This window comes from Leucoraja erinacea, chromosome 1, assembly GCF_028641065.1.
Source record: "Leucoraja erinacea ecotype New England chromosome 1, Leri_hhj_1, whole genome shotgun sequence".
NCBI classification, from domain to species: Eukaryota; Metazoa; Chordata; class Chondrichthyes; order Rajiformes; family Rajidae; genus Leucoraja; species Leucoraja erinaceus.
The window spans coordinates 49,908,081-49,933,420 of NC_073377.1; the positions used below are offsets into that span (position 1 = coordinate 49,908,081).

The following is a 25,340-nucleotide window of genomic DNA, read 5'->3' on the forward strand; positions in this document are numbered from 1 at the left end:
TGGGACTGAAGGATGATAAATCCCCTGGGCCTGATGGTCTGCAATCCAGAGTCCTCAGGGAGGTGGCTCTAGAAATAGTGGACGCATTGGTGATCATTTTCCAATGTTCAATAGATTCAGGATCAGTTCCTGTGGATTGGAGGATCGCTAATGTTATCCCACTTTTCAAGAAAGGAGCGAGAGAGAAAACGGGGAATTACAGACCAGTTAGCCTGACCGGTGGTGGGAAAGATGCAATTATTAAAGAGGTAATAATGGGGCATTTGGATAGCAGTAAAAGGATTAGTCCAAGTCAACATGGATTTATGAAAGGGAATTAAGGATGTGACAAGTAAAATGGATGAAGGGGTACCAGTGGATGTAGTGTATCTAGACTTTCAGAAAGCCTTTGATAAGGTCCTGCACGGGAGACTGGTGACTAAAGTTAGAGCACATGGTATTGGGGGTAGGGGGTTGACATGGATTGGCAGACAGGAAGCAGAAAGTAAGAGTGAACAGGTCCTTTTCAGAATGGCAGGCAGTGGTGAGTGGAATGCCGCAAGGCTCGGTGTTGGGGCCCCAACTGTTTACCATATATATTAATGATTTGGAAGAGGGAATTAGGAGTAACACTAGCAAGTTTGCAGATGACACAAAGCTGGGTGGCAGTGTGAACTGTGAAGAGGATGTTAGGAGGTTGCAGAGTGACCTGGTCAGGTTGAGTGAGTGTGAAGATGCATGGCAGATGCAGTATAATATAGATAAATGTGAGGTTATCCACTTTGGCGGCAAAAACAAGGGGGCAGATTATTATCTCAATGGGGTTAGGTTAGGTAAGGGGGAGGTGCAGTGAGACCTGGGAGAGCTTTTACACCAGTCACTGAAAGTTGGCGTGCAGGCACAGCAGGCAGTGAAGAAAGCTAATGGAATGTTGGCCTTCATAACAAGAGGGTTTCAGTATAGGAGTAAAGAGGTTCTTCTGCAGTTGTATAGGGCTCTGGTAAGACCACATATGGAGTATTGTGTACAGTTTTGGTCTCCTAATTTGAGGAAGGACATCCTTGTGATTGAGGCAGTGCAGCGTAGGTTCACGAGATTGATCCTTGGGATGGCGGGACTGTCACATGAGGAAAGATTGAAAAGACTAGGCTTGTATTCACTGGAGTTTAGAAGGATGAGGGGGGGGGTTTATAGAAACATATCAAATTTGAAAAGGACTCGACAAGCTAGATGCAGGAAAAATGTTTCCAATGCTGGGCGAACTAGGGGCCACAGTCTTAGAATAAAGGGGAAGCCATTTAAGACCGAGGTGAGAAAAAACGTTTTCACCCAGAGAGTTGGGAATTTGTGAAATTCCCTGCCACAGTGGGCAGTGGAGGCCAAGTCACTGGATGGATTTAAGAGAGAGTTAGATAGAGCTCTAGGGGCTAGTGGAATCAAGGGATATGGGTTATTGATTGGGGACGATCAGCCATGATCACAATGAATGGCGGTGCTGGCTCGAAGGGCTGAATGGCCCCTTCCTGCACCTATTTTCTATATTTCTATGAATCTTAAAAACATTTCAGCTTTATAATTAAATAGCTTTGAGTCTTTTGCACTTGAAAGTGTGAATATATACATACGATCCTGTTGCAAGTATGCTAATTTTGAACGTGGAACTCCTGGACGACCACTGTACAGAGGGTAAATAGTTATACGATAACGCTTGAATGGCATGATGTGATCTGCTGAAGAGAAAAATTAAATTAAAAGATATCTCATTCGCGAAACTAACACCTGGCTAAATATCCATACCAACTTAGCTTCACTAATTTAATAGTTTAGTTTAGATTGGAGATACTGCACGGCAACTGGCTCTTCGGCCCACCGAGTCTGCACCGACCAGCGATCCCTGCGCATTAACACTATCCCACACACAATATAGACAATTTACATTAAGACCAGGCTAATTACCCTACAAACGTCTTTGGAGTTTGGGATGAAACCGAAGATCTTGGAGAAAACCCACGAAGGTCACGGGGAGAACGTACAAACTGCATACAGACAGCACCCATAGTCAGTTGCTGTAAGGCAGCATTAATAATGCAATCTGCATCATTCGTGAAATTACGATGGTGCAGATGATCTAATTATGAATGTATCCTTTAACAGTGATCTAATAATGTTAAAGGTGCGCAAAATTAACTTCTGGATTAAAAGGTATTGAAAAATAACAAACACAATTACTTTCCAGAGAAACTGGCACAAATATGAAAAGATCACTCCAATTCAAAGCAAAGAGCCTTTGAACAAAGTAATTATTATATCTCATGCTCAAAATTCTTAAAACTGCAATTGACTGCAAGATAATAGGAATCACACACCTTTTAAGAAAGTTTTTTTCACAGTTTTTTGCTCCCCTTGCCAATACAAGGGCTCACGACACAAATCTTTGGTGAACACTTCACACCATTCTATAATGTAGCTACTAACTACTTTAGTAGACGTGGGTGGCTCCCATTCCACCATCAAGCGAGCATCTTGAGGATAAGCACTGAAATTGAATACAGGTGGCGGTTCTAAAAGAGAATTAAATGTTTTCTGATTAAAATGACATATATTCCTTTTGGTTGAAAGTTTATTCTGAAATATCTTGAACTTTGCAATATTTGTTATGCACCTCATATTTCAGCACCTTTTAATTAATTATCACATGGAGTACAGAATTTGTGACAGCCCTTTGAGCCTGCTTTGCTTATGAACAGATCGACACCTGGAAATTCCCAAGCTCATATTTTTGTTCCTTATTTATGAAAGGGGTGAAATATGCTGGATGTAGCATGTGTACCAGACCATTTGCCTTTGGGTCCCACTCAATTGTATCTACCCCAGTTAGGTACAAAAGGTTGATCTTGGAGATCCTTGGCACCTGGAAGTCAAGTAGTGATGCCAAAGCTGTGACTAGACCTTAAATATCATACAACTGAGAACACCTTTGTTGGGAGGCTGGGTGGTTGTTTGCGATTTGTCAAAATGGTCAATTTTACTTTTACACCTTTAAAATAAATAATAATAAGAGATATTTAAAATTATTTTTAAATCAAGGTTTAAATGAAAACCTGCTAAAACATACACAAACGAGTAAAATAAAATATTCACACACAAACTGGAGGAACTGCACCTTTTATTCTACTTGGGTAGCTTATAATCCAAAAGTTAGGAACACTGAATTCTTCAATTTAAGGTAACTACAGTACCTCCCCACCCTTATTCCCCACCACCATGCTCCACCTCGACTCACACCGATTTCTCTCCTCCCCATCCCCTTCCACCTGCATTTCTCCTCTAGCTTCACTATTCATAACTCTTCAATCCTTTGGTCTCACACCATCTGCCTTTTCATCATTGGCCTTTGTTCAACCTTCTGCCTCTCAACCCCTTCACCCCCTCCCTCTCTCCTATATCCATCTATTACCTGGCAGGCTTTGTCCTGCCCCTCCTCTCTTCTAGCTTTCTATCCCCACCCCCCTCACAATCAGTCTGAAGAAGGGCCCTGACCCAAAACGTCACCAGTTCTCCACCATAGCAGAGACGCTACCTGACCCGCTGAGTTACTCCAGCACTCTGTGTCATCTTTAAATAAAATATTCGTAAAACAATGCAAATATAAATATCATTTACCTTCCACAATTTTTGGGGAGAGAAATCCCCCATGGCAGGTCTGATAGAATCAGAGTAGTGGATTTCCCTCTGGGCTCTGCCACTGGACTCCTCCGTCCAGCTTCAAAGCAGAGCGACTTGAGGCAGTGTCTCATTGGGTCCACATAATTATGTAGGTTCCCACTGGAACCAAATATTCTAGTTTTAGTCCTCTAGATAGAACGGCCTGCGTTCTATTTGCCTTTGTCTGTTCAGAAAATGTTAATGATGTCGATCACTAACATTCATGTTCTCCTATGTCTCAACTCCCTCCCCACCACCAACCATTTATGACGTACTATGTTCAACCCTGTTAAGATACAAGGTAGATGATAACGATTTTCCCTAGTTATAGTTTTGCCCCTTTTCTCCATTTCTGAATATACCCTCCATTGACTTCCTATTCCATTAATAAATATGTGGAATAGTTAATAACCTAGACAATGTGATCCTAATTATGTCCTGCAATTCCCAGGGGTCCCACATTGTGCTTAATCATTATTTTCCCTAAAACATTGCAGAAAGGATGAGTGTGGGAGAAATAGACCCTACAAAAGCGCAGGCCAATGTTCACATGACACTAACTTCATAAAACATAGTTTACCTGTCTCCCATGTGTTAGGTACTATTAAGGTTCCCTCCGGAGAGCTGCCAACTGAATTGCTTGCAATAAGCGAAATTTCACAACCGAGTTGCGAAATGATAATACTGTACTCGCGATCTGTAGTATTGATTTTCGAAGAATTCTTTTGCTTAATTTTCAATTCGTATTGCAAAATAATTCCATTGGCATCTGACTTATCAAGTTCCTGTAAATTTGATAACATGGTTGAAATGGAATTAAAATGAGAGGCAGTAACAGTGGAGGCAAATTTGCCCAAATATTAAAACACAAAACAATGTCCTTTACAATATTTGGCTGAGATATTCAGTAGCAAGTCACGTAGAATAAATACATGCAGTCATTATTTCTATTACATTTGAGTTCTCCCCGCATGATTGACAAATAATTCAATTCCAAAAAGATTCCAATTTTGAAGTTAGCATCTATATACTTTTAAAACTCTGTGGGTGTGTGGGTGTACGGCGTTTTGCATTTGATTTGTTACTCCGCCAAAACTAGATGAAAAACGCCGCCATTTTTACCATTTTGCTAGCCTCTGTGTGCCTCCGTGTCCCTCTCTGTGTGCTTCCGTGTCCCTCTCTGTGTGCCTCCGTGTCCCTCTCTGTGTTGCACATTGGGGGAACAGACCCAACGGGTCTGCACTTGGTCTAGTAAATACTAAAAAAGGTCCAATATTTACAGAAATTCATTCATATGTCTAGGGGCTAGTGGAGTCAAGGGATATGGGAAGAAGGCAGGCACGGGTTATTAATACGGGACGATCAGCCATGATCACAATGAATGGCGGCGCTGGCTCGAAGGGCCGAATGGCCTCCTCCTGCACCTATTTTCTATGTATCTATCTTTAATATATCTATCTATATTAAAAAAAGTCTGGTCTTGATCGCTTTTGGCCCACTGTGGTGCGAGTTCCGAGAGAACGCTGCCAATACGGCCGTCATTTTTGGCCACCTCGCTCAGAGCCCACATCCGCCTTCCTGGACCAGAGAATTTTTCCCATCAATGAAAAACCAAAGAGATTTTGATGTTTTTTAAAAATTCACCATTATCTTTGCTGCCCCTGCTGGAGGGAGAGGGAGGGACTATAAAACCAGAAAGTGGTGTGCCTCACTCAGTCTCTCCAAGATGGAGGAAGCCAGAAGGTCACGTCTCTCTGAGCTCTGAATAACACTGAACACATGTCTACTCAACTGTGAGTCCCCTTAATGTGGTTTGAAAATGAAAATATGGTTGGTTTGAAGTAAAAAGGCACTGCCTGCAAATGGTTGTTTGGGGGGTTTGGGTTAAAGTTAAAAGGCACTACTGCAAATGGTGGTTTGGGTAACTTCCTGTTTGCACTGTATATTGATTTTAGATAAAACGCTACCACTTATGGCTGTGATTTTTGGCCATCTTACTCAGTCCCCCTCTGCTCAGCAGGTGCAGAGGATTCTTCCCATCAATAAAAAATAAAAGTGTTATTAGTGTTTAAAAAATGTTGAGAATCTCTCTCTGAAGGCCACACCTTTTCCGGTGGGAGGGGGAGGTGTTATAAAACCCGGATGTGGGTGTGGCTCAGTCTCTGTTTGATGGGGGAGGGAGAGGTCACGACTGTCTGAGCTGTGAATCAACTGAACACACTGAATGTACTGAACTGTGAGTTTGGTGTTTTGTGTGGTTTTACCGTTTGAAATGGTATGAAACTGCAGTGGTTTGAATGTGGTGGCCTTGCACCTTGCATGAAATGGTATGAAGCTGCATTTGAATTTGGTGGCCTTGCACCCTGCTCGAAGTGGTAAGAAACTGCACTTGAATTTGGTGGCCTTGCACCCTGCTTGAAATGGAATTTCAAGGAATAGCCATGAGTCAACTACCAGCCCACCAGCCGTGAGTGAGCTGCCAGCATATCAGGCTTGAGGTGCCACCCCAAGAACCTATACTAGCGCTCCAGAAAGCCCCACCACTGGCCACCAATATTGGAATTGGTGGGGAGGTGGAATATTACATCAGGGGACCAGCCCTCCCGTGTGGGAACATGGGACCCAACGGATCCCACTTAGCCTAGTATATATATTATCTAACAGGTTGTAATTGTTATATGGTTATAGGAAGGGAAGCAGCATATTATTTGCGCTTTTGGAATATTTATTTGAACTCTTGCATCAATTACAATCCATTTGAAATGTTTGAATAGCAAGATAACGAGCACAAGTACAAAATAGTCGTGACTTTGTTTAAACAAAGTATATGTTTTTTATGTACTTCAGCAGCATGTAAAATTGAATTTATTAAGCACTATAGTTTAATTCAAATGTTATTAAGGAAGATAAATGAGGAATCGTCAATTTGCGATGTACAATAAATTATTAGCCACCCTTAAAAACAGTGGCGTTTCCTCCAGTGGACCTTCAATAGTCCCAGCTCGGCCACTTTTGGACTAACCTTGCAATTCATTCAAAAAAATATCACATTAGTAACATTGTGATTGGTAAGCAAATGCATTGACTATTGTTCTGGAATTAATTTGAACCCCATTAATTGTAGTGACAAAATAATTCTGGGATACAATTTAGTATCCTTGATAGTAATCATGAAACCAACAGGTTGTCATAATAACCTAGGTTGTTCATTAGTGTCTTGCTGCATAGGAAATCTGGGAAACAGTTTGGCTTTTGTGTGATAATTCTTAATTGCCCCTTGAAATGCTTATTTCAAGGTGGAGTTAATAATGAACGATACCAGCTGGTCACAGCAGCAATCAACATGCAAGGGGATTATATTATATTCCAACTATTACTATAAGATTCAGTGCACATCTACTTTCAAGCAATCTTATGAGGTGCTAAAATAAATGTGTCTGATTTGAACAGGTGCAATTTATACACCAAATGCATTTCTGATAATCCTCTCAAATTATGGTTTGCACAATCACCTGGGGCCACATTTAGTCCATCATGTCAACTTGGAGAGATTGGTCAGCAGACTTCCAACAATATACAGAGCCACCCAACCTCCATGTTACTGGGGGAAAGGGGTACGGTAGGTTGAGTTCTTACAAAATAGCCCGAATTGTGATTTTTCCATAACAATGTCATGTCCTATGTGTAAGTGTCAAGAAAAGAGTAAATAAAGATGTCAATTTATAATTTCCCACCCCCTACATGAATTCCATGAATACAATTATTTTCGAGATCTCGAATTTTTGGGTAGTGATTGGTGAATTCTGTAAGGGTGAATTTACATAATCTGACACCTACAATGCAGGGTTTGCCAGTAAAGTTACCTTCCACATGATATCTATTCTTCTCTTTGGATATTGTAGATTTTGAATTGTTCTCCAAATGTGTGGTCTTCCTGTTGGCACTAGTAACAAAATGGCAGAGGCAAAGCATTTGTTTAAAACAACAGCAGTGGTACTTAAAACTCATATATCAGTATTTCTTGAAAATGATTATCAATTTGGTGGTGAGTCAGCATTTGCTGATAAAGATCCACACATTTTAATAGCACTATTTCAATTCTGGACCATTCGTCAATCATGCAAGTCCTACCACTCTTTCCCAAGTACATAAACCTCTGGCATGCAAGAGGAGAAAAATAGCAAAAAATATATATATATAGAAACACTTGTGTACTAGCACTATTGAGTAAAATTATGAAAAGTCATGAAGTAGATAGAGAGCGAATAATTATAAAGAATTATTATCCCTGGTGCCCTGGCTGGCTGGCACTCATCCCTCATTCAGCGTCAACAAATCAGTTGTACACACTGCTGGTGGGAAGCTGTTGCACATTCATATTTCCTGTATTTACAAAACAAGGTACATTTCCAAGTACTTCGTTGGTTGGATAGTTCTTTTAGAACACCAAGAAAAAGAAAAATATGAGCAAGAGTAGGCCACTGGGCGACTCAAACCTACCCTGCCATTTAAATGATCAAGGTTGACCTGCCCATGTCTCATCACCTCTTCCTTGCAAATTTCCAAAAGCCTTCTAGTTCCTGACATTTCAAAAATCCTAGTTCCTCTTTCAATACCCCCTTGATCTCATCAGCACAACCCTCTGGCTATGGCTCTAGATCCATCACCCTCTACAAGAAGTAGTTTCCACATCTTAGTTTAATCATCTTTTCTCAGAACATCTTGACGCTCACCCTGTCATCCCACTTAAGGATCTTGTGTTACAATTAAATCTCCCTTCATTCTTCTAAACCTCAAAGATTAGATAATTATAAACATGGAAATATGTGTATGTACTAACCCACACTTCTTTGGGATGCAGGAGGAAACTAGAGAAACCAGAAGAAGCCCACTTGGTCAGAGAGAATGTGCAATGTCCATGCAGACAGCAGCCAAGTTTAAAATTGAACACACCTCACTGGAATTGTGAGCACCATCTCTATAAACTGCACCACAGAACTCTCCACTCCCACCCCCCAACCATGTAGATGTAATTTCTTTAGCAAATAGTGATAGGACAAGCCTTTCATTCCAGGAATTTTGGACTGCTCCCATTGGCAATACATCCTTTCTTAAACAAGGGGACAGGAATCATGCACAGTACAGCATGTGGCCTCCACACTATGCTTTCCAATTGTAAAAATATTTCTCAATTTTTAAACTTACATTTTCTTATAATACGAACAAAGGCAAGATTTACCTCCATACTACTTGCTGTACAGTATTTACCTCCACACTACTTGCTGGCCAAGATTTTGCCATGTGCATGAGAACACCCAAATCCCTCTATATTTCACTCATCTGCAATCTCTCTCCATTTAGCTAACGGCCAAATTTTAGATTCCTTTTAATGAAGTACATAACTGCACACTTTCTCCACAATACAATTTTCTCCAAATTTTCCAACAAGTATATGACAAACTCAGTAGAAATACAATTATTAGTGTTTCTTTTGGGCTCGTAGTGGGGTGGGGGGGAGATGGAGAGATGTGCAGGAAGAGATGGAAAGAGTGCGAGTGTGGCCTGAGAGACAGAAATACTATCTTGATTTTGTTTTTGAAAGAGGGGAGGAGAATACCTGAAAAATTGATAGGAGTTTGAACAACAATGGGAAATAGAATCAATTTATTTTGTTATAAGCAACAAAATTAAAGATTATTTTCATTCCACTTACCTGATTCAGGAGTCATCCCAATTTTCTCTGAACTCCAGTTGCTCCAGTAGCTATTATCATTAATGTGGCTACAGCGAATTATGAAGTTATATGCATTAAAAGGTATCAAGTTTTGAACCAAGAAAGATACTCGAATTGATTTTGTATCCTCAGGCGGTACCTACCAAAAGGCCAAACTATATGTTATTAACTGCAACGCAGCCCCTAAGTTAACATCATTCCAAAGGTCAATTTAACTTTTAACAGAACATCTCCCTTGGAAAACAATGACAGGGTCGGTCAAAGTCAGCATGGATTTATGAAGGGGGAATCATGCTTGATTAATCTTCTGTCATTTTTTGAGGATGTAACAAGTAGAATGGATAAGGGAAAGCCAGTATCTGGACTTTCAAAAGGCCTTAGACAAGGTCCCTCACGAGAGATTAGTGTGCAAAATTAGAGCACATGGTATTGGGAATACTGGTTCTGGACTCCAACATTGGGAACATTTTTCCTGCATCTAGCCCGTCCAATCCCTTAAGAATTTTATGTTTCTTTGAGATTTCCTCTCATCCTAAATTCCAGTGAATACAAACCCATTCTTTCATCAGATGTCAGACCCGCCATCCTGGGAATTAACCTGGTGACCCTACGCTACACTCCCTCAATAGCAATAGTGTCCTTCCTCAAATTAGGAGACCAAAATTGCACACAATTCGGTCTCACCAGGGCCCTGTACAACTGCATTAGGACCTCCTTGCTCCTTAACTCAAATTATCTCACAATGAAGGTCAATCATTGCCTGCTGTACCTGCATGCTTACTTTCAGTGACTGATGTACAAGGTCAGCCAAGTCTCGTTGCACCTCCTTTTTTCCTAATCTGACATCATTCAGATAATAATCTGCCTTCCTGTTCTTGCCACCAAAGTGGATTACCTCACATTTATCCACAAAATACTGCATCTGCCATACATCTGCCCACTCTCCCAATCTATCCGTCACCCTGCAGCCTCATAGCATCCTCATCACAGCTCACACTGCCACCCAGCTTTGTGTCATCCTCAAACTTGGAGATGTCACATTTAATTCCCTCATCTAAATCGTTAATATATATTGTAAATAACTGGGGTCCCAGCACCGAGCCTTGCGGCACCCCACTTGTCACTGCCTGCCTTTCTGAAAAGGACCCGTTTAATTCTTACTCTTTGCTTCCCGTCTGCCAACCAGTTCTCTATCCATGTCAATGCCCTACCATACAAATTTCTTGAAGGTATAACCTAAAAACAAATAATACTTAGTGCACTAGATCCATGTTTAAGAAAGAACTGCAGATGCTGGAAAATTCGAAGGTAGACAAAAATGCTGGAGAAACTCAGCGGGTGAGGCAACATCTATGGAGCGAAGGAATAGGTGACGTTTCGGTTGAGACCCTTCTTCAGACCGAGGATCCATTTCACTTTCCTTAAAGTTAATCATGTGTGTTTAGCAATGAGTTAACAACATTCAACAAGCATTTTTTTGTTTCTTAAACAGGTTAATTATTTACCTGTGTCCAATCCTTTGCATTGACAATTTTGTATCGGAGATTGTATTTCAAGTTGTACATCAATGGCAGATTTGGGTTTTGCCAAATTACATGCAAGACTGTGCTCATTCCTGGTACTTGTTTAATGGAAGTTATTTCTGGAGGATTGGGTTTTACTGAAACACAAACAAGAAATAACACATAAATATGTATAGGTCCATATAAAATTAGGTTTGGTGGCAAAGAGAAGAAAAAAAAAAACAGGAGTATAAGCCAGGTAAATTATATCATGATGATATTTCCTTGTTTTAGATTCAATGCAATTCTGGTGTTAAATGCAAATAGGTTACCTGTACCTCTTCAATTCATGTGTAACAAGGATGTCAGAGTTAAAAAGTATGAACATTATTTGCTGGGAAGAGTTTGCATTGCACCAATTTATACTTTGATATTTCATAACTGTAGGTCAAATCTACACAGGGGGCACATTTAATGAGTTCATAGGTTAGTCAGTAACAGAGATCTACAGTATGGAATCAGGCACTTTGGCCGTCATGACCAGGTCGCTTAAGTAAGCTAGCCCCATTTGTCTGCGCATGGCCCTCATTCCTCCAAGCCGTTCCCATTGTTGTACCTGTCTAAGTGTCTTTTTAAATGTTGTTATTGTACCCTCCTCTACCTCATCCTCTAGCAACACTATGTGGAAAAAGTTGCCCCATGTGTCCCTTTTAAATCTTTCTCCTCTCAATTAAGTAATAAAGAATGAAATGGCACTAAAAGGCTAAGGTTTTCAAGATGATTTTCAAAGTGCGAATGGTGAAAACGGGAAGGAAAGAAGACAGATTTAAAGGCGTGCACAAAAAGAAGCTGTAAAATTATTAATGGATGGTGGGATTTGAATTAGGTATTTTTAAACTTTGTATAGATTAAATAGTGATGGTTGGCAAGCATTGCGATAATTGGCAAGAACACATTCATGCAGGATAGGATATGAGGGGTGATGTACTTGCTGTATATGTTGTGATACTTGAAAGAATATTGAAAAATAAAAAGCCTCTAGACAGAATAGGTATAGATGAAGTGGAAGTGGAGATGAACATTAGGATAAGAGGCAAATTTTTTTAGGTGCCATTATGAAGTTATTGTAATTGAGTGGATGTGAAATTATAAGAAATAACAGGTAAAGAGGAACAGTTTATACCCTGCTGGATTGAGATGGGATCAAAGGACTATCACAGGATACTTGGCTGCTGTCTCACAACCCCAATATCTAGATTTCATCCTGAGATCAAGAGTGCTCTGTGTGAAGTTCCACACTCTCCCTGTTAAAGCATGGGCTTCTGCCTTGTGCTCTGGTTTTTTTCCTCCACATACCAAAGATGTGCGAATTTGTAGGTCAAATGACCAATATAAATTGCTGTTATGTTGTGGGTGGATGCTCAAGTGGGATAACATGGAACTAGTGTGAACGGGTGATTGATGGTTGGGGTGGATTCGGTTGGCAAAAGGCTCGTTTCCAAACTGCATCTTTCAATCAAGATTTCGAATGATCAATATGAATTCACTTAAAAGTGAATAGCAAGATCATAGGATGGCGAATGACCAGAAGTAGGAAGGACAGGATGAAGCAGACATTTAAACACCTTAATTATGAAATAAATAATTCAACAGCTTTTCCCAAAACTGGCATTGCAAAGAAAGTAGGTGAGAGATAAGACATACATGCATTTGTAGAGGGATCTAGGAGTGCAGGTACATAGTTCTTGAAAAATGGCATTACAGGTAGATAGGGGAGTCAAAAAGGTATTTGGCACATTGAGCTTAATCAGTCAGAGTACTGAGTATAGAAGTTGGGAGGGCATGTTGTAGTTATAAAAGATGCTGGTGAGGTATTATGTTCAGTTCTGATTTAACAGGGACGTGAGGGGTAACCGTTTCACACAAAGGGTGGTGGGTGTATGAAATAAATTGCCGGGGGTGATAGTTAAAGCAGGTACTATCGCAACGTTTAAGAAACATTTAGACAGTACATGAATAAGATAGGTTTATAGGTATATGGGCCAAACACAAGCAGGTGGGACTAGTACAGATGGGAGAGATACAAAAAGCTGGAGTAAATCAACGGGACAGGCAGCATCACTGGAGAGAAGGAATGGGTGGCGCTTCGGGTCGAGCGTTCTTCAGACTGGTAATGGGTCTCGAACTGAAACATCACTCATTCCTTCTCTCCAGTGATGCTGCCTGTCCTGCTAAGTTACTCAAGGTTTTTGTGTCTATCTTTGGTTTAAACCAGCATCTGTAGTCCCTTCCTACACATTTAGTACAGGTGGGACATGTTGGTCAGTGTGATCAAGTTTGGCTGAAGGGGCTGTTTCCACACTCTAAGACTCGATTTGCAAATAGAATGGTTGATTAGGGATAGTCAGCATGGTTGTCTGTGAGAGATCACATCCCATGAATTTGATTGATTTTTTTGTAGTAGTAACCTGGAAGATTGATGAGGGCAGCACCCTATGCTTAGTTGATATAGATTTCAGTTAGGTCTTTGATAAAATTCTGCTTGTTGGCAGTTCTGGATGGTTTGATAGCATGGGATTCATAGGCTTCAGTGTAAGGGAAGCAGGGGGTGGTGGTGGAAGAGTGTTTTTCGGTCTGAAGGTCTGTGACTATTGGTTTGCCTCAGAGATTGGTGCGGAACCCATTGCTTTTGGTCATCCATATCAATGGTTTGGATGAGAGTGTACAAGGCATGATTTATAAGTTTGCAGATAACACTAAAACAGGTGGTATTATAAACGATGAAGAGGGTTATCAAGAATTGCAGTGGGATCTATATCAGCTGGGCAAGTGGGCTGAGGAATGGCTAGTGGAGTAGAATTCAATCAAGTACATTCATTCAAGTGCAGTCTTTCACTGTGAATGCTAGGTCCCTGGGGGCGTTATAGAGGCATCCAGGCCTACTAGTATAGTTCCCTGAAAGTGGTGTCTCAGGTAGATAGATAGGAGATGGCTTTCTATACTCAATAAACAGTCAAAGAATTGAAAACAGAAGTTGGGACGTTGTGCACAACATTTTGGTGAGGCTGCACTTGTGGAGTGCAATTCGCAGTGTTTAATCACCCTGCTACTGAAAAGGTGTCATTAAACAAGAAATGGTGCAGAGAAGATATGAGAAAGTTGTCAGTATTTAAAAGCTTGAGATTTAGTGAAAGATTGGGCTGGTTAGAACTTTATTCCTTGCAGTGCAGGAGGCTTAGGGGTGATTTTGCAGAGGTGTATAAAATCATGAGGCGAATAGATAGGGTGAATGCACAAATTCGTTTCCCAGGATAGGGGAAATCAAGAACGAGAGGGTGACAGAGGAAAGATTTAATAGGAACTTGTAATTGTTCCTAGTGTGTGTGGGATAATGTTAATGTGGTCGCTGGTTGGTGTGGACTCAGTGGGCCGAAGGGCCTGCTTCCGCTCTGTATCTCTAAAACTAAAATCTAAAGAGAAAACCGGCAAGAAACAACAAATACGTCATCAATTTGACGTTAATACAAGGATTTTTAAATTTTTTTTAAAATCCTTACATAGAATCCCAAATTTCCTGGAATTTGATGGTATTTCCTGAAATTTAAGCCTTCCCCAACTGTGCGTGTGCGACTGCAGCCCCAACTGCGCGAGCGTGGGGGAGACGCGTCATTTTGTGTCCCTACCGCGTCACCGGCACTATTTTCAATTGAGGCGCGGCTGACGGGCCTCCCCCAACTGTGCAGGATGGTCGTAAATATACTTTTTCCCCGCAAATCATCCCGCAAGCCGGATTGATTCCTTGCGGGCCGGATGCGGAAATTTCCCGAAATTATTTAATTACTCTAAAATTACCCGGACAACCAGAATTTCGGGTAATTTCCTTCAAAGTGGAAACACTGCGTTAATATATTATTATTGCATGTCTGTTCAATAGCAAAGACAGGCAAATCCACAAAAGATTCAAAATTGAAAATAAAATGTAATTCAGGACTAACTTGATAGGGCAATCAATATCTGCGCTGGGAACGAGGGAATTGGGATATAAACATTTGTCAAAACCTGCTTGAAATCAGTATCATCTGAATAATGATGACAATCAAAATATATCTTCAATATTGCAAGTATGCAGGAATTTGCCACAAATGCTAATAACATTTATTTATGAATATATGGATGCATACTTACTAACATTAATTGGATCCATTTGTATTTTATCAGAGTTTACATCGCCCAAGGAATTATTTGCCTTAACCCATATAGTAGATAGAACATAATAATTAATTGAGGGGTATAAAATTGTATAAGAGTTGTTCACACCAGCTGGCAATTTGCGTAGCTCATTGTTTCCAGGGTTAATTCTGAAAAAGAAAGAACGTTTCAATACCTTTCATAGAAACATAGAAATTAGGTGCAGGAGTAGGCCATTCGGCCCTTTGAGCCTGCACCGCCATTCAATATGATCATGGCTGATCATCCAACTCAGTATCCCGTACCTGCCTTCTCTCCATACCCCCTGATCCCCTTAGCCACAAGGGCCACATCTAACTCCCTCTTAAATATAGCCAATGAACTGGCCTCAACTACCCTCTGTGGCAGAGAGTTCCAGAGATTCACCACTCTCTGTGTGAAAAAAGTTCTTCTCATCTCGGTTTTAAAGGATTTCCCCCTTATCCTTAAGCTGTCACCCCTTGTCCTGGACTTCCCTAACATCGGGAACAATCTTCCTGCATCTAGCCTGTCCAACCCCTTAAGAATTTTGTAAGTTTCTATAAGATCCCCTCTCAATCTCCTAAATTCTAGAGAGTATAAACCAAGTCTATCCAGTCTTTCTTCATAAGACAGTCCTGACATCCCAGGAATCAGTCTGGTGAACCATCTCTGCACTCCCTCTATGGCAATAATGTCCTTCCTCAGATTTGGAGACCAAAAGTGTACGCAATACTCCAGGTGTGGTCTCACCAAGACCCTGTACAACTGCAGTAGAACCTCCCTGCTCCTATACTCAAATCCTTTTGCAATGAAAGCTAACATACCATTCACTTTCTTTACTGCCTGCTGCACCTGCATGCCTACCTTCAATGACTGGTGTACCATGACACCCAGGTCTCGCTGCATCTCCCCCTTTCACAATCGGCCACCATTTAGATAATATGGTGTACACAATTTAATTGAATCATTAAGCTAAGTGTCCAATAATACAATGTTAATGTGCAGTATTTTGTTAATATTAATCCAATTTATCTGCCAGAATATAACCAACATTATTACTATGCAAGACACCAGCAGCACCCTCAGTATAGTTCGCAAGCAAGAGGTATAAAAAGAGAGGCAACTAATCCATGAAAGTAGTTTGATCTGAGGATAGGGTGGTGAATGATGTCTACATGGATTTTACCAAGGCATTTGCTATTCCCCATGGTAGGCTGATCCAGAAGATTATGATGCATGGGATTAATAGTGACTTAGTCGTATGGATTCATAAATGGCTTACTGATAGAAGAGGGTTGTGGTGGAAGGACAATATTGAGGTCTGTGACCAGTGGAGATACACAAAGATTTGTGCTGGGGTCTTAGTTGTTTTTGATACACATGTTAATTATGTACTTTGTGCCTTCCACCACGGTGAAGAATGCTGTGGTGGATGTTTGTGTTAAATTAATTATGTATTGTGTGTTCTTTCTGATTGTACCGCTGCTGGCAAGTTAATTTCACTGCATTTTATTGTGTATGTGATTGATTGATTAATTGATATTTGGACATGAATGTAGATGGATTGGATGCTAAGTTTACAGACAACACCAACACCCTAATAGCATTGATGTATAGAGGGATCTTGGCATCTCAGCCCTGAATGTGGCAACAAGATGACAGAATGGTGTAGAAGGCACATGGTTTGTTTGCCTTCATTGGTTGGAGCATTGAATACAAGTCAGGAAAGCATGATGCAGTTTTATCTCCAGAGATGCTGCCTGTCTCACTGAGTTACCCCAGCTTTTTGTGTTTATCTGCCGTTTTATACGAGTTTGTTTAATATTTCATGCTGGTCTGGTCCCTTCAGTGAGTTGGCTAAGGCTATTTTTCTCCCATTCTAAACAGAAGAAGTAGGGATAAAGGGTATGGAAACTAGACCAGAGTCTTCCAGCAAAGAAACATGTCCATCAGCCCACCTCATTGATGCTAACCAAGGTCTATCTGAGCTAGTTTCATTTGCCTGAGTTTGGCCCATTTTCCTCCAAACGTTTCCTATCCATGAATATGTCCAAAAGTATTTAAAATGTTGTAATTGTACCCATATATACAGTCCTCTGGCAGCTCATTCTATATACCCACCACCATATGAAGTTGCCATTTATGCCAGTTTTAAATCTTTTCCCATTTCATCTAAAATCAATGTACCTGCAATCCCACTGGAAACCTTTCACCACTAGGCTTAACCAGAATTCCCCTGAAAAATAATCAAAGGCTCAACTTCCACTGAGAAAGAGAATTCCAGACTCATTGTTCCTGAACAGGCTGTGAGCCATAGCGCTATGTGTAAAGCTCATACCGACCGCTTCAGCCGGTAGCACTATATTTAGAACTCATAGCGCTGTAGCCGACAGCTCTTTGTTTAAATTTCCACGCGTAAACTGACAGCACAACATCGTACATCAGTATTCTTATCGCATTTCTGTGCAAAATATAGGAAATCCGTATAAAAAATTGATTGTTAAAAATTGTATTGTCTTTCGGCTGACTGGTTAGCACGTGACAAAAGTTTTTCATTGTACCTTGGAATACGTGACAATAAACTAAATTGAACTGAACCAGAGCTGTACCAAGAATCAGAAATTAGCGCAGTGCCTAAAATCTTAGTTCGTAGAGATAGATTTTGAAGAACATTTTAAAGGAGATGAATGAGGTTGAAAAATCCCAAGGAATGTCAGTAATGATTAAAATAAGTCATCAGCAAGGTGTCAGGAATTAAGGCCATATAAAATCTCAAGAGAATTTGAAGATCACAGATGGTTAGAGAGGTCAGAAAAGGTGGATCTGCAAAGTGACTGAAAATAAAATATGCTATTTTTGAAACTGAAGCATTATCAAACTGGAGCTTTGTAGGAAGAGCTCACTAAGCACAGGAATGAGTTGCAGAAGGCAAAAAAACAACAACTAGGAAAGCACAACAATCTCAAAGTAATAAAGCCATAAAGAAACAAGACAAAATGTCATGGAGGTTACAATTTATAATGTTTGATATTATAATGTGGTCCGAAATGCTTTGGAATAAATACGACTTCAAAGTTGACAGAGATTCATACTCACGATGAATGAAAATAATAATCGGTTGGCAAGTATGTCTCTTTTCCTGGATCCCAGGAGCAGGTCAAATTCCGATTATAATATGATATGCACGTCAGGTTTTTTGGTTTCTCCGGAGGCACTGCAAAAAGATGTGTCATGATTTTCAACAAAAATGTTTAATACAAGATCTACTATATTTTGCTTCTGAAGATTTTATTTTTAATGCTATTTATGGTTATATGGTTATATTTAACAAATTAGTTCAGAATCTGTAAGACAACAAGTGAATGCTCATATGACTGTCTCCAATTTCTGGGGGTAGAATTTGTTTGTATTGAATTAGTCAATGAAACAATATCAAGCACAAACAAAAATGACGAAGGCTTGAAATAGTCAGGTTAGAAAACTTTCATAGATGCTGTCTAATTTACTGAGTATTTCTAGCACCTCTGACATTTTTCCAGCACCTGCAGTTTTTGTTTTGTTTTTTATTTAAGATTAAAATATGCAAAATGGCTATTATATTTATTTGTTTAAGAAGGAACTGCAGATGCTGGAAAATCGAAGGTACATAAAAAAGCTGGAGAAACTTAGCGGGTGCAGCAGCATCTATGAAGGGAAAAAGGCAACGTTTCAGGCCGAAGAAGGGTTTCGGCCCGAAACGTTGCCTTTTTGCCTTTTTCCTTCGCTCCATAGAAGCTGCTGCACCCGCTGAGTTTCTCCGGCTTTTTTGTGTACCTATTATATTTACCTACTTGTAATGTAATTTATAATGTTGCGATAAATTAAATTACCACCAACGCCCCAAGCCATAATGCAATTGTCAAATAGAGTCAGTCATTCAGCACAGAAACAGGTCCTTCAGCCCTTCATGCAGAGCTACCAAGTTTTGTCGGAGCATTTCAGTATTCTAGCACCTGAAAATCAGCATTTTGCTGATTTTTAAAATATTTTTTTATGTGCAGTCATACCCATGTAAGAGTACAAGAATGCATAACTTTGCTACCAATTAACATGTCTTCTAAGCACGTTACTTGACAGTGCATTCATTGCCATCTCTTTGTATACATACTGCTGTTTGAACGGCTGCTTCCTGCTTTCAGCACCAGATGATGATGTAGAAGCTATTTTGGAAGCCTTCCTCCCCCTCCCTCGCTTTCCCCCTCCTTCGTCTCTCTCCCTCCCTCCCCCTTCCTCTCACCATCCCTCTCCCTCCCACCATCCCTCTTTTCCTCCCTCCCACCATCCCTCTTTCTCCCTCCCGCCATCCCTCTATTCCTCCCTCCTGCCATCCCTCTTTCTCCCTCTCTCTCTCTTGCTCCCCATCTCCTTCCTTTTTTTCTCCCTCTTATTCTCTCCCCCTCTCTCTCTCTCTCTCCCTCATTCTCCCTCTCTCCACCCCGCTATCTCCTCCTTGAGCCCACGCACCGTTCTGTAAATTCAAGGCCAATCCCAATGTAACTGCAATCCCACTGGTAACCTTTCACACTAGGCTTATTCAGAATTCTACCACTGCCTGAAAAATATAACAATTACAGCACGGAAACAGGCCATCTCGACCCTTCTAGTCCGTACCGAAAATACAAAAGCTCAACTTCCACTGAGAAAGAATTCCAAAGACTCATTGTTATATGAGAATTTTCCCAAACAGTCTGTGTCCCATAGCGCTATGTGTAAAGAGCATAGCGCTATATTTAAAGCCCACAGCCCTCCAGCTGGTAGCGCTATATTTAGAGCCCATAGCGCTGTAGCAGACACCTCTTTGTTTAAATTCCCACGCATTAAACTGACAGTGCTCTGTTTAAACCTGGAGCAGGACAGGCAGATCAAAGCGTACAAAAATAATCATCCCGATCTTGAAATTTAAAATACTAATGGATCTGCTATAATTTTTAGAGGTACAGTATGCCATTTTTATATCCTTACATTTTTTTTTAAATAGCAAGATCATGTCAATTTCACCGGGTTATTACTTTTCCATTGGCGAGTAGTATGTTAATGAAACAGGAAGTCACGGCAATTTTAAAAAAATCCGTATTTAACAACGCAAAATCGTACATCAGTATTCTTATCACATTTTCGAACAAAATCCGGAAAATCCATACTACTTGGCAGCTCTGTACATGTTCATGCTGACCAAGATGCCTCATCTAAACTAGTCCCATTTGGTTCATCCGCCAATTGGTTCATATCTCTCTTAAACGTTTCTTATCCATGTCTCTGCCCAAATGTCTTTTACACGTTCTTATTGTACCTGCATCAACGACTTCCTCGGGCAGCTGGTCAGGGGAAAATATGCTCTTCTTCTTAAATCTATTGCCACTACTTCATGATTCAGAATTAGACTCCTTTGCCTTTCGTCAGCCCACTTCCACAACTGATGAAGATCCTGCTGTAATTCTTGATAACCATGTTCATTGTCTACAATACTACTTATTTTAGCTTACTAATCATGCCTTGCGTGTTCTCACCCAAATCGTTGATATAAACAACAAATAGTGATAGGCCCAACACCAGTCCCTGAGCCATACCAATAGACACAGGCCTCCAGTCCAAAAACAACCTTCCACTTTGGTGACTTCTTCCAAAAAACTCAATCCAATATATGAGATACGATCTCCAATGCTCAAAATGCTGACTATCCTTAATCAACCCCGTCAGCATCTGTGAATTCTGACACTGCAATTCTCGTTCTCATCCAATAGGTACTAGAATCATGTGTGTAGGACATCTGCACGAGCTGAATTTCCTTCATTTAATTCTGGGCCTTCCTATCTACCAAGTTGATTCTGGGCCTTCCTATCTACCAGGTTCTAACCAAGTTGTTCCAAAACCCAATCTATTATAGGTTCTTTTCTAACCTAGGAAGTTCAATGGTCTCCTACACCAAAACATCCGGGCAGATTTTTTTTCCTGTGCGAGATTATCATAATGTCTGCAACAAAGCCTCAAACCCAACAACCCCATTGGAAAACTTCCCAGAGATTTTACTGTTGCTGTTTGAGCTCCTGCCATTCTACATCGATGTCAGTAAGAGAAAGGGTCAGTCAGACTTAAGGAAATACCATGATGATGGGCTGCTGTACACATTCCAATCAGCATCAATGACTAAGGAAATTCACTGGAAAGGTATCCAAATGCATGTGACCTTTGTGAATAAAGCAAACAATTCCCCCAAAACATTTTAACCTTGAACTGTAGCAGCCAAATGCAATGCTTTGCTTTATATGATGGCTATTGAAATGCTGTTAAAATGCCAAGTCCTTACTTACATTATGACAGCACAAACTAGTGGAAAAAGCAAGAGATTTCATTTTGAAGCTTCACCACTGTCACCCCTGGAAAACACTTACATCCAGTCTTAACTTGTATTCCAAAGACAGTTGATATTTGATCCTCATTATGTTGTACATTGCAGGTCAGAAGTCCAAGACCAACAGTGGAAATGGTCAGCGTTACATTGGACACTGTTTTATTGACTGTGATGACATTGTCTTTTGGTATTCGGTTTCCCTTCAATGTCCAGAATATCTGATCTGCATCCACTCCATTTTCTTTTACATAAGTATCAGTAAGGATGCACGATGCCTCTATTTGCGATCCATTTTGAATAACTGGCGACTCAGGAATAATATAGGCATATTCTGGAAAAGAATTACCTAGTTAAGTACAGAAATAAAACCATTACAATAACTCTAGAGCCTCAAAATGAAGCGGGTAAAAGAGTTATAATTTGATAGTAAATGCAATGGAAATATCGATTCTTTACGTAAAATGCATTTGGAGGTGCGGAGGAGGAACCTGAAAAGGTATCCTACAGCAAAAGCTACCCCACTATTTAGGTATGTTACAAAACTTACCTTCTGCGGCGTTGCAGATGTCGCTGCTCGTGTGCGCGACTTTGAGAGGAGGGGGAGGGCGGGTCTAAAATGCCTTGTTTCTCCAGCCTGATGAAATCGATTTCTGTCAGGCTGTTTAGCTGCTGTTTAGCTAATAATCGCTTTGACTGCCGTTTTATTAAGTTTCTTTTAAACTGCACTGAATTTTTTACGAACAGGAGTAAATTAAAAATAATCTTCTAAAGCCGTCAACCGGGACGGATTTCATGTATGGGACAGGTAAAGGAAAGCCGTTTATTTTATATATAAACTTGCTTCTAAGGGTGCCTTGAATGAAAATTTGATGTTGCGAAAATGTCATTATGTAAATATACGAACCGGAAGTATTTTTCCTGCTGATACGAGGTTTAAATTACTTCAACCGCAACGTTCCAAACCAGCGCGTTCCACAAAAACCCACTCGCAAGATGATTTAAATGTCCATTAATTTACGGGAATTAAACACTAAATTCCTTCCATTTGGCCTATAAATTCATGACCATGAGATTTAAAAATCATGTTATATTGTAAATTATTGTGTGAATGTTATTTGGACACATTAGGCTATTTAAAAATGTTAACTTTTTCTTAAGAAATGGATAGATGTTTAGATCTAGTAAATGAATTTTGTAATTAGCTACAACTGGGTAACTAACTAATTATATGCTGTAATTTCAGGTCATCCAAGTAAGATTGTTTCATATTTGTTTCAGAATGCTTCAATCTATAATAACTGAAAATTTCATTCAGTTCTCTTAATTTTTAAGAAAGTTATGGGCTTTTGACTGTCCTTGATCACAGCTTTTGAGTTAAGCAATGGAAAAGCAATAGGGAACAAGATGCTAATTTCAGAATGAAAATGTCCATAACTTTTTTAATACTGAAGATATGAATGTGAATTAGGTGTCCAATTAAACTTATTTTTATGCTTTATCTGATGGGATAAATTGCAAACTTGATTTTTTAAATGTCAACATTTCGTAACATTGCTACACTATTTTCAATGACAAATATTTTCTCAAAACTGCTTGGATAGCAAATGGAATGCAAATCAATCTTCTTATCACAGAGAACACAAGCCCCCTAATAAAATGAATCATCTAAATTTCCTATTTGGTTTCAATTGACCATCATCTTCCTTGACAGATTGAGCTCAGGGTAACAGGGTAGACAAAATGCAAATTGTTGAAATCTAAAATTCTTGTCTCTACTTGGTTCACTGTGGTTCATGCCTTGATGGCAATTCTGCAAGACAATTTTGGTAATGCTCAATTTAAAAACAATATATCACAACAAAGGTGACTGTGACTCCTTAAGATTTTGAAGGACAAGAGAATGCAAATTACTGAAATAAAAATACAAAGTGCTGGAAGTACTCATCAATTTAGGCAGCAGCAAAGTTGATAGTTCAGATTTTTAATCATTCAATGAGCATTTCTCCATAGCAAAAATATTTTTTTTCAACCCAAGATGAATGGCTAATGGAGTTCAATACAGATCAGTGCGAGGTGTTGCATTTGCTAATACAAACCAGACCTCTGGTGAGCATTGTAGAACGAAGGAATCTTTGAGTACAAGCACATACAATGCCACTTTTTGAGATCGATGTACTGTGGAAAATGGGGTAGTGAAGGTGGTTTTTGGCATTTTGGCCTTCATCAGTCAGGGAACTGAGTACAATTTCGAAAGTCAAGTTACAGTTGTACAAGCCAACATTGAGGCCGCTCTTGGAGCAGCATGTTCTTTTGGAAAGATGCCATAAAGCTGAAAGAGCAGAAAGGATTTACTGGAATGCTGCCAGAATTCGAGGGCCTGAACCATAAGGCAAAGCTGGGACTTTATTCCTTGGAGCACAGGAGGGTGAGAGAAGATATTATACAGGTGTAAAAAATCACGAGGTGAATAGACAGAAGTGAATGCATGAATCTTTTCCCCAGGATAAGGGAATGAAGAATTACAAGGTTTGCAGCAAGAAGATGACAAGGTAAATGCACAAGATCATGAACTCGTGCAGGATCTTCTCCATGTTGCACACCATCCTGGCAAGGAAATATACCGTCAGATCTTCATTGGCAGTGTGCTTAAATTCTGGAACTCCTTATGCAGCCATCTGCTAGAGTGCCTCCCTAAAGAATATGAAATTCCAGTTGGCAACTTGCCTCCATCCTCTTTCGAGCAATTAGGGGTGGACAATAAACGCTGGTTTTGCCAGTAACGTTCAGATCCCAAAGAGAGGAATAGACTGTCTTATTATTTTAAATACCAATCCTCAACATCATATGGCCCATTCTCAGTACAGTACTCACAAACTGAAGTAATGTGTGATGGCATGTAGGCTTGCTAGTCATTTTCCACTCAGTGATAACCTAATGTTAATTATTTATAGTTACTAAGTAAAGGTCAGGCAGTGTTAAGGAGCTGGATGGTGGAGGCAGATACAGAATTACTGCTACAATGAAAATAGAAGCTCTATATTAAATGGACACCATATTTCTATTGCAGAATAGGAAAGGAAGATAGTCAATGACATCCTGGTAAGCAAGCATTTCATGGGAAGGGAAGATATGAAGGAAAATGCATTACTGGACATCTGTCTGCACCAAATTCATTTTTGTCATGCTTTATTTCTGGGAATTCTATGGCAATACATTGCAGTTTTGAAGCAAAATCAATAAAGTAGTTGTTGCCACTGCGCTGGCACAGTAAAATATGAATAAAAAATAACGGGCAAAGAGAGAACATCTGATCAATGGGTTTGAAGTTTCATTGGTTATTCACTTCCAATAACTGTTGATTATACAGAGATGATGATAAAACAACTACAGAACAAAAAGATTAGCTGTGGCAAGTATTTTCCTAATAAGAGCATCAATCAATTTGGATCTCATGTGGACACAATGGCCGACCAACACTAGTAAATCCCATTATCTTTCTTTTGGTTATGCAATGGCCCCACATTTCACTAAAATTTATGGTTACTCAAACAGGCAGTTATATAAACACATTAGATTACAGCACAACTGGTGAGACTCTGATCCAGGTAACATATACACTTTGACTTCTTTAACTATGTTCTGCAACGAGGGGTAGCTTCAGTTATTAGTCACACTTGCCAATGCAAATCCTTTATTAGTTCAAGGATGGGGGAAAAAAACAAACGGCCTCCCAATTTCCAAATTGTTCAATACCAGGGTTTTTAATGGCTGCACCAAATAAAAGATAAAATGTTAGTTGCAAGACAACAGCTAATTATTTTAC

The 25,340-nt window shown here is 39.9% G+C and overlaps 1 protein-coding gene across 4 annotated transcripts in view; it reads right to left on the bottom strand.

Annotated features, from left to right (window-relative positions):
* The window catches only part of LOC129696516 (interleukin-6 receptor subunit beta-like), a 70,714-nt gene that overhangs the window by 18,214 nt on the left and 27,160 nt on the right, over positions 1-25,340 (bottom strand). For 3 of the 4 annotated variants that reach the window (XM_055634503.1, XM_055634512.1, XM_055634519.1), the window contains exons 3-11: positions 21,558-21,848; positions 18,226-18,343; positions 15,106-15,278; positions 10,924-11,078; positions 9,398-9,557; positions 7,548-7,627; positions 4,265-4,469; positions 2,346-2,540; positions 1,605-1,709 (exon numbers count right to left, since the gene is read on the bottom strand). In XM_055634503.1, the coding sequence (XP_055490478.1) occupies positions 1,605-1,709; positions 2,346-2,540; positions 4,265-4,469; positions 7,548-7,627; positions 9,398-9,557; positions 10,924-11,078; positions 15,106-15,278; positions 18,226-18,343; positions 21,558-21,848 (1,482 nt within the window). The remainder of the gene's footprint in view (positions 1-1,604; positions 1,710-2,345; positions 2,541-4,264; positions 4,470-7,547; positions 7,628-9,397; positions 9,558-10,923; positions 11,079-15,105; positions 15,279-18,225; positions 18,344-21,557; positions 21,849-25,340) is intronic. The other variant, XM_055634529.1, reaches the window with a different exon arrangement.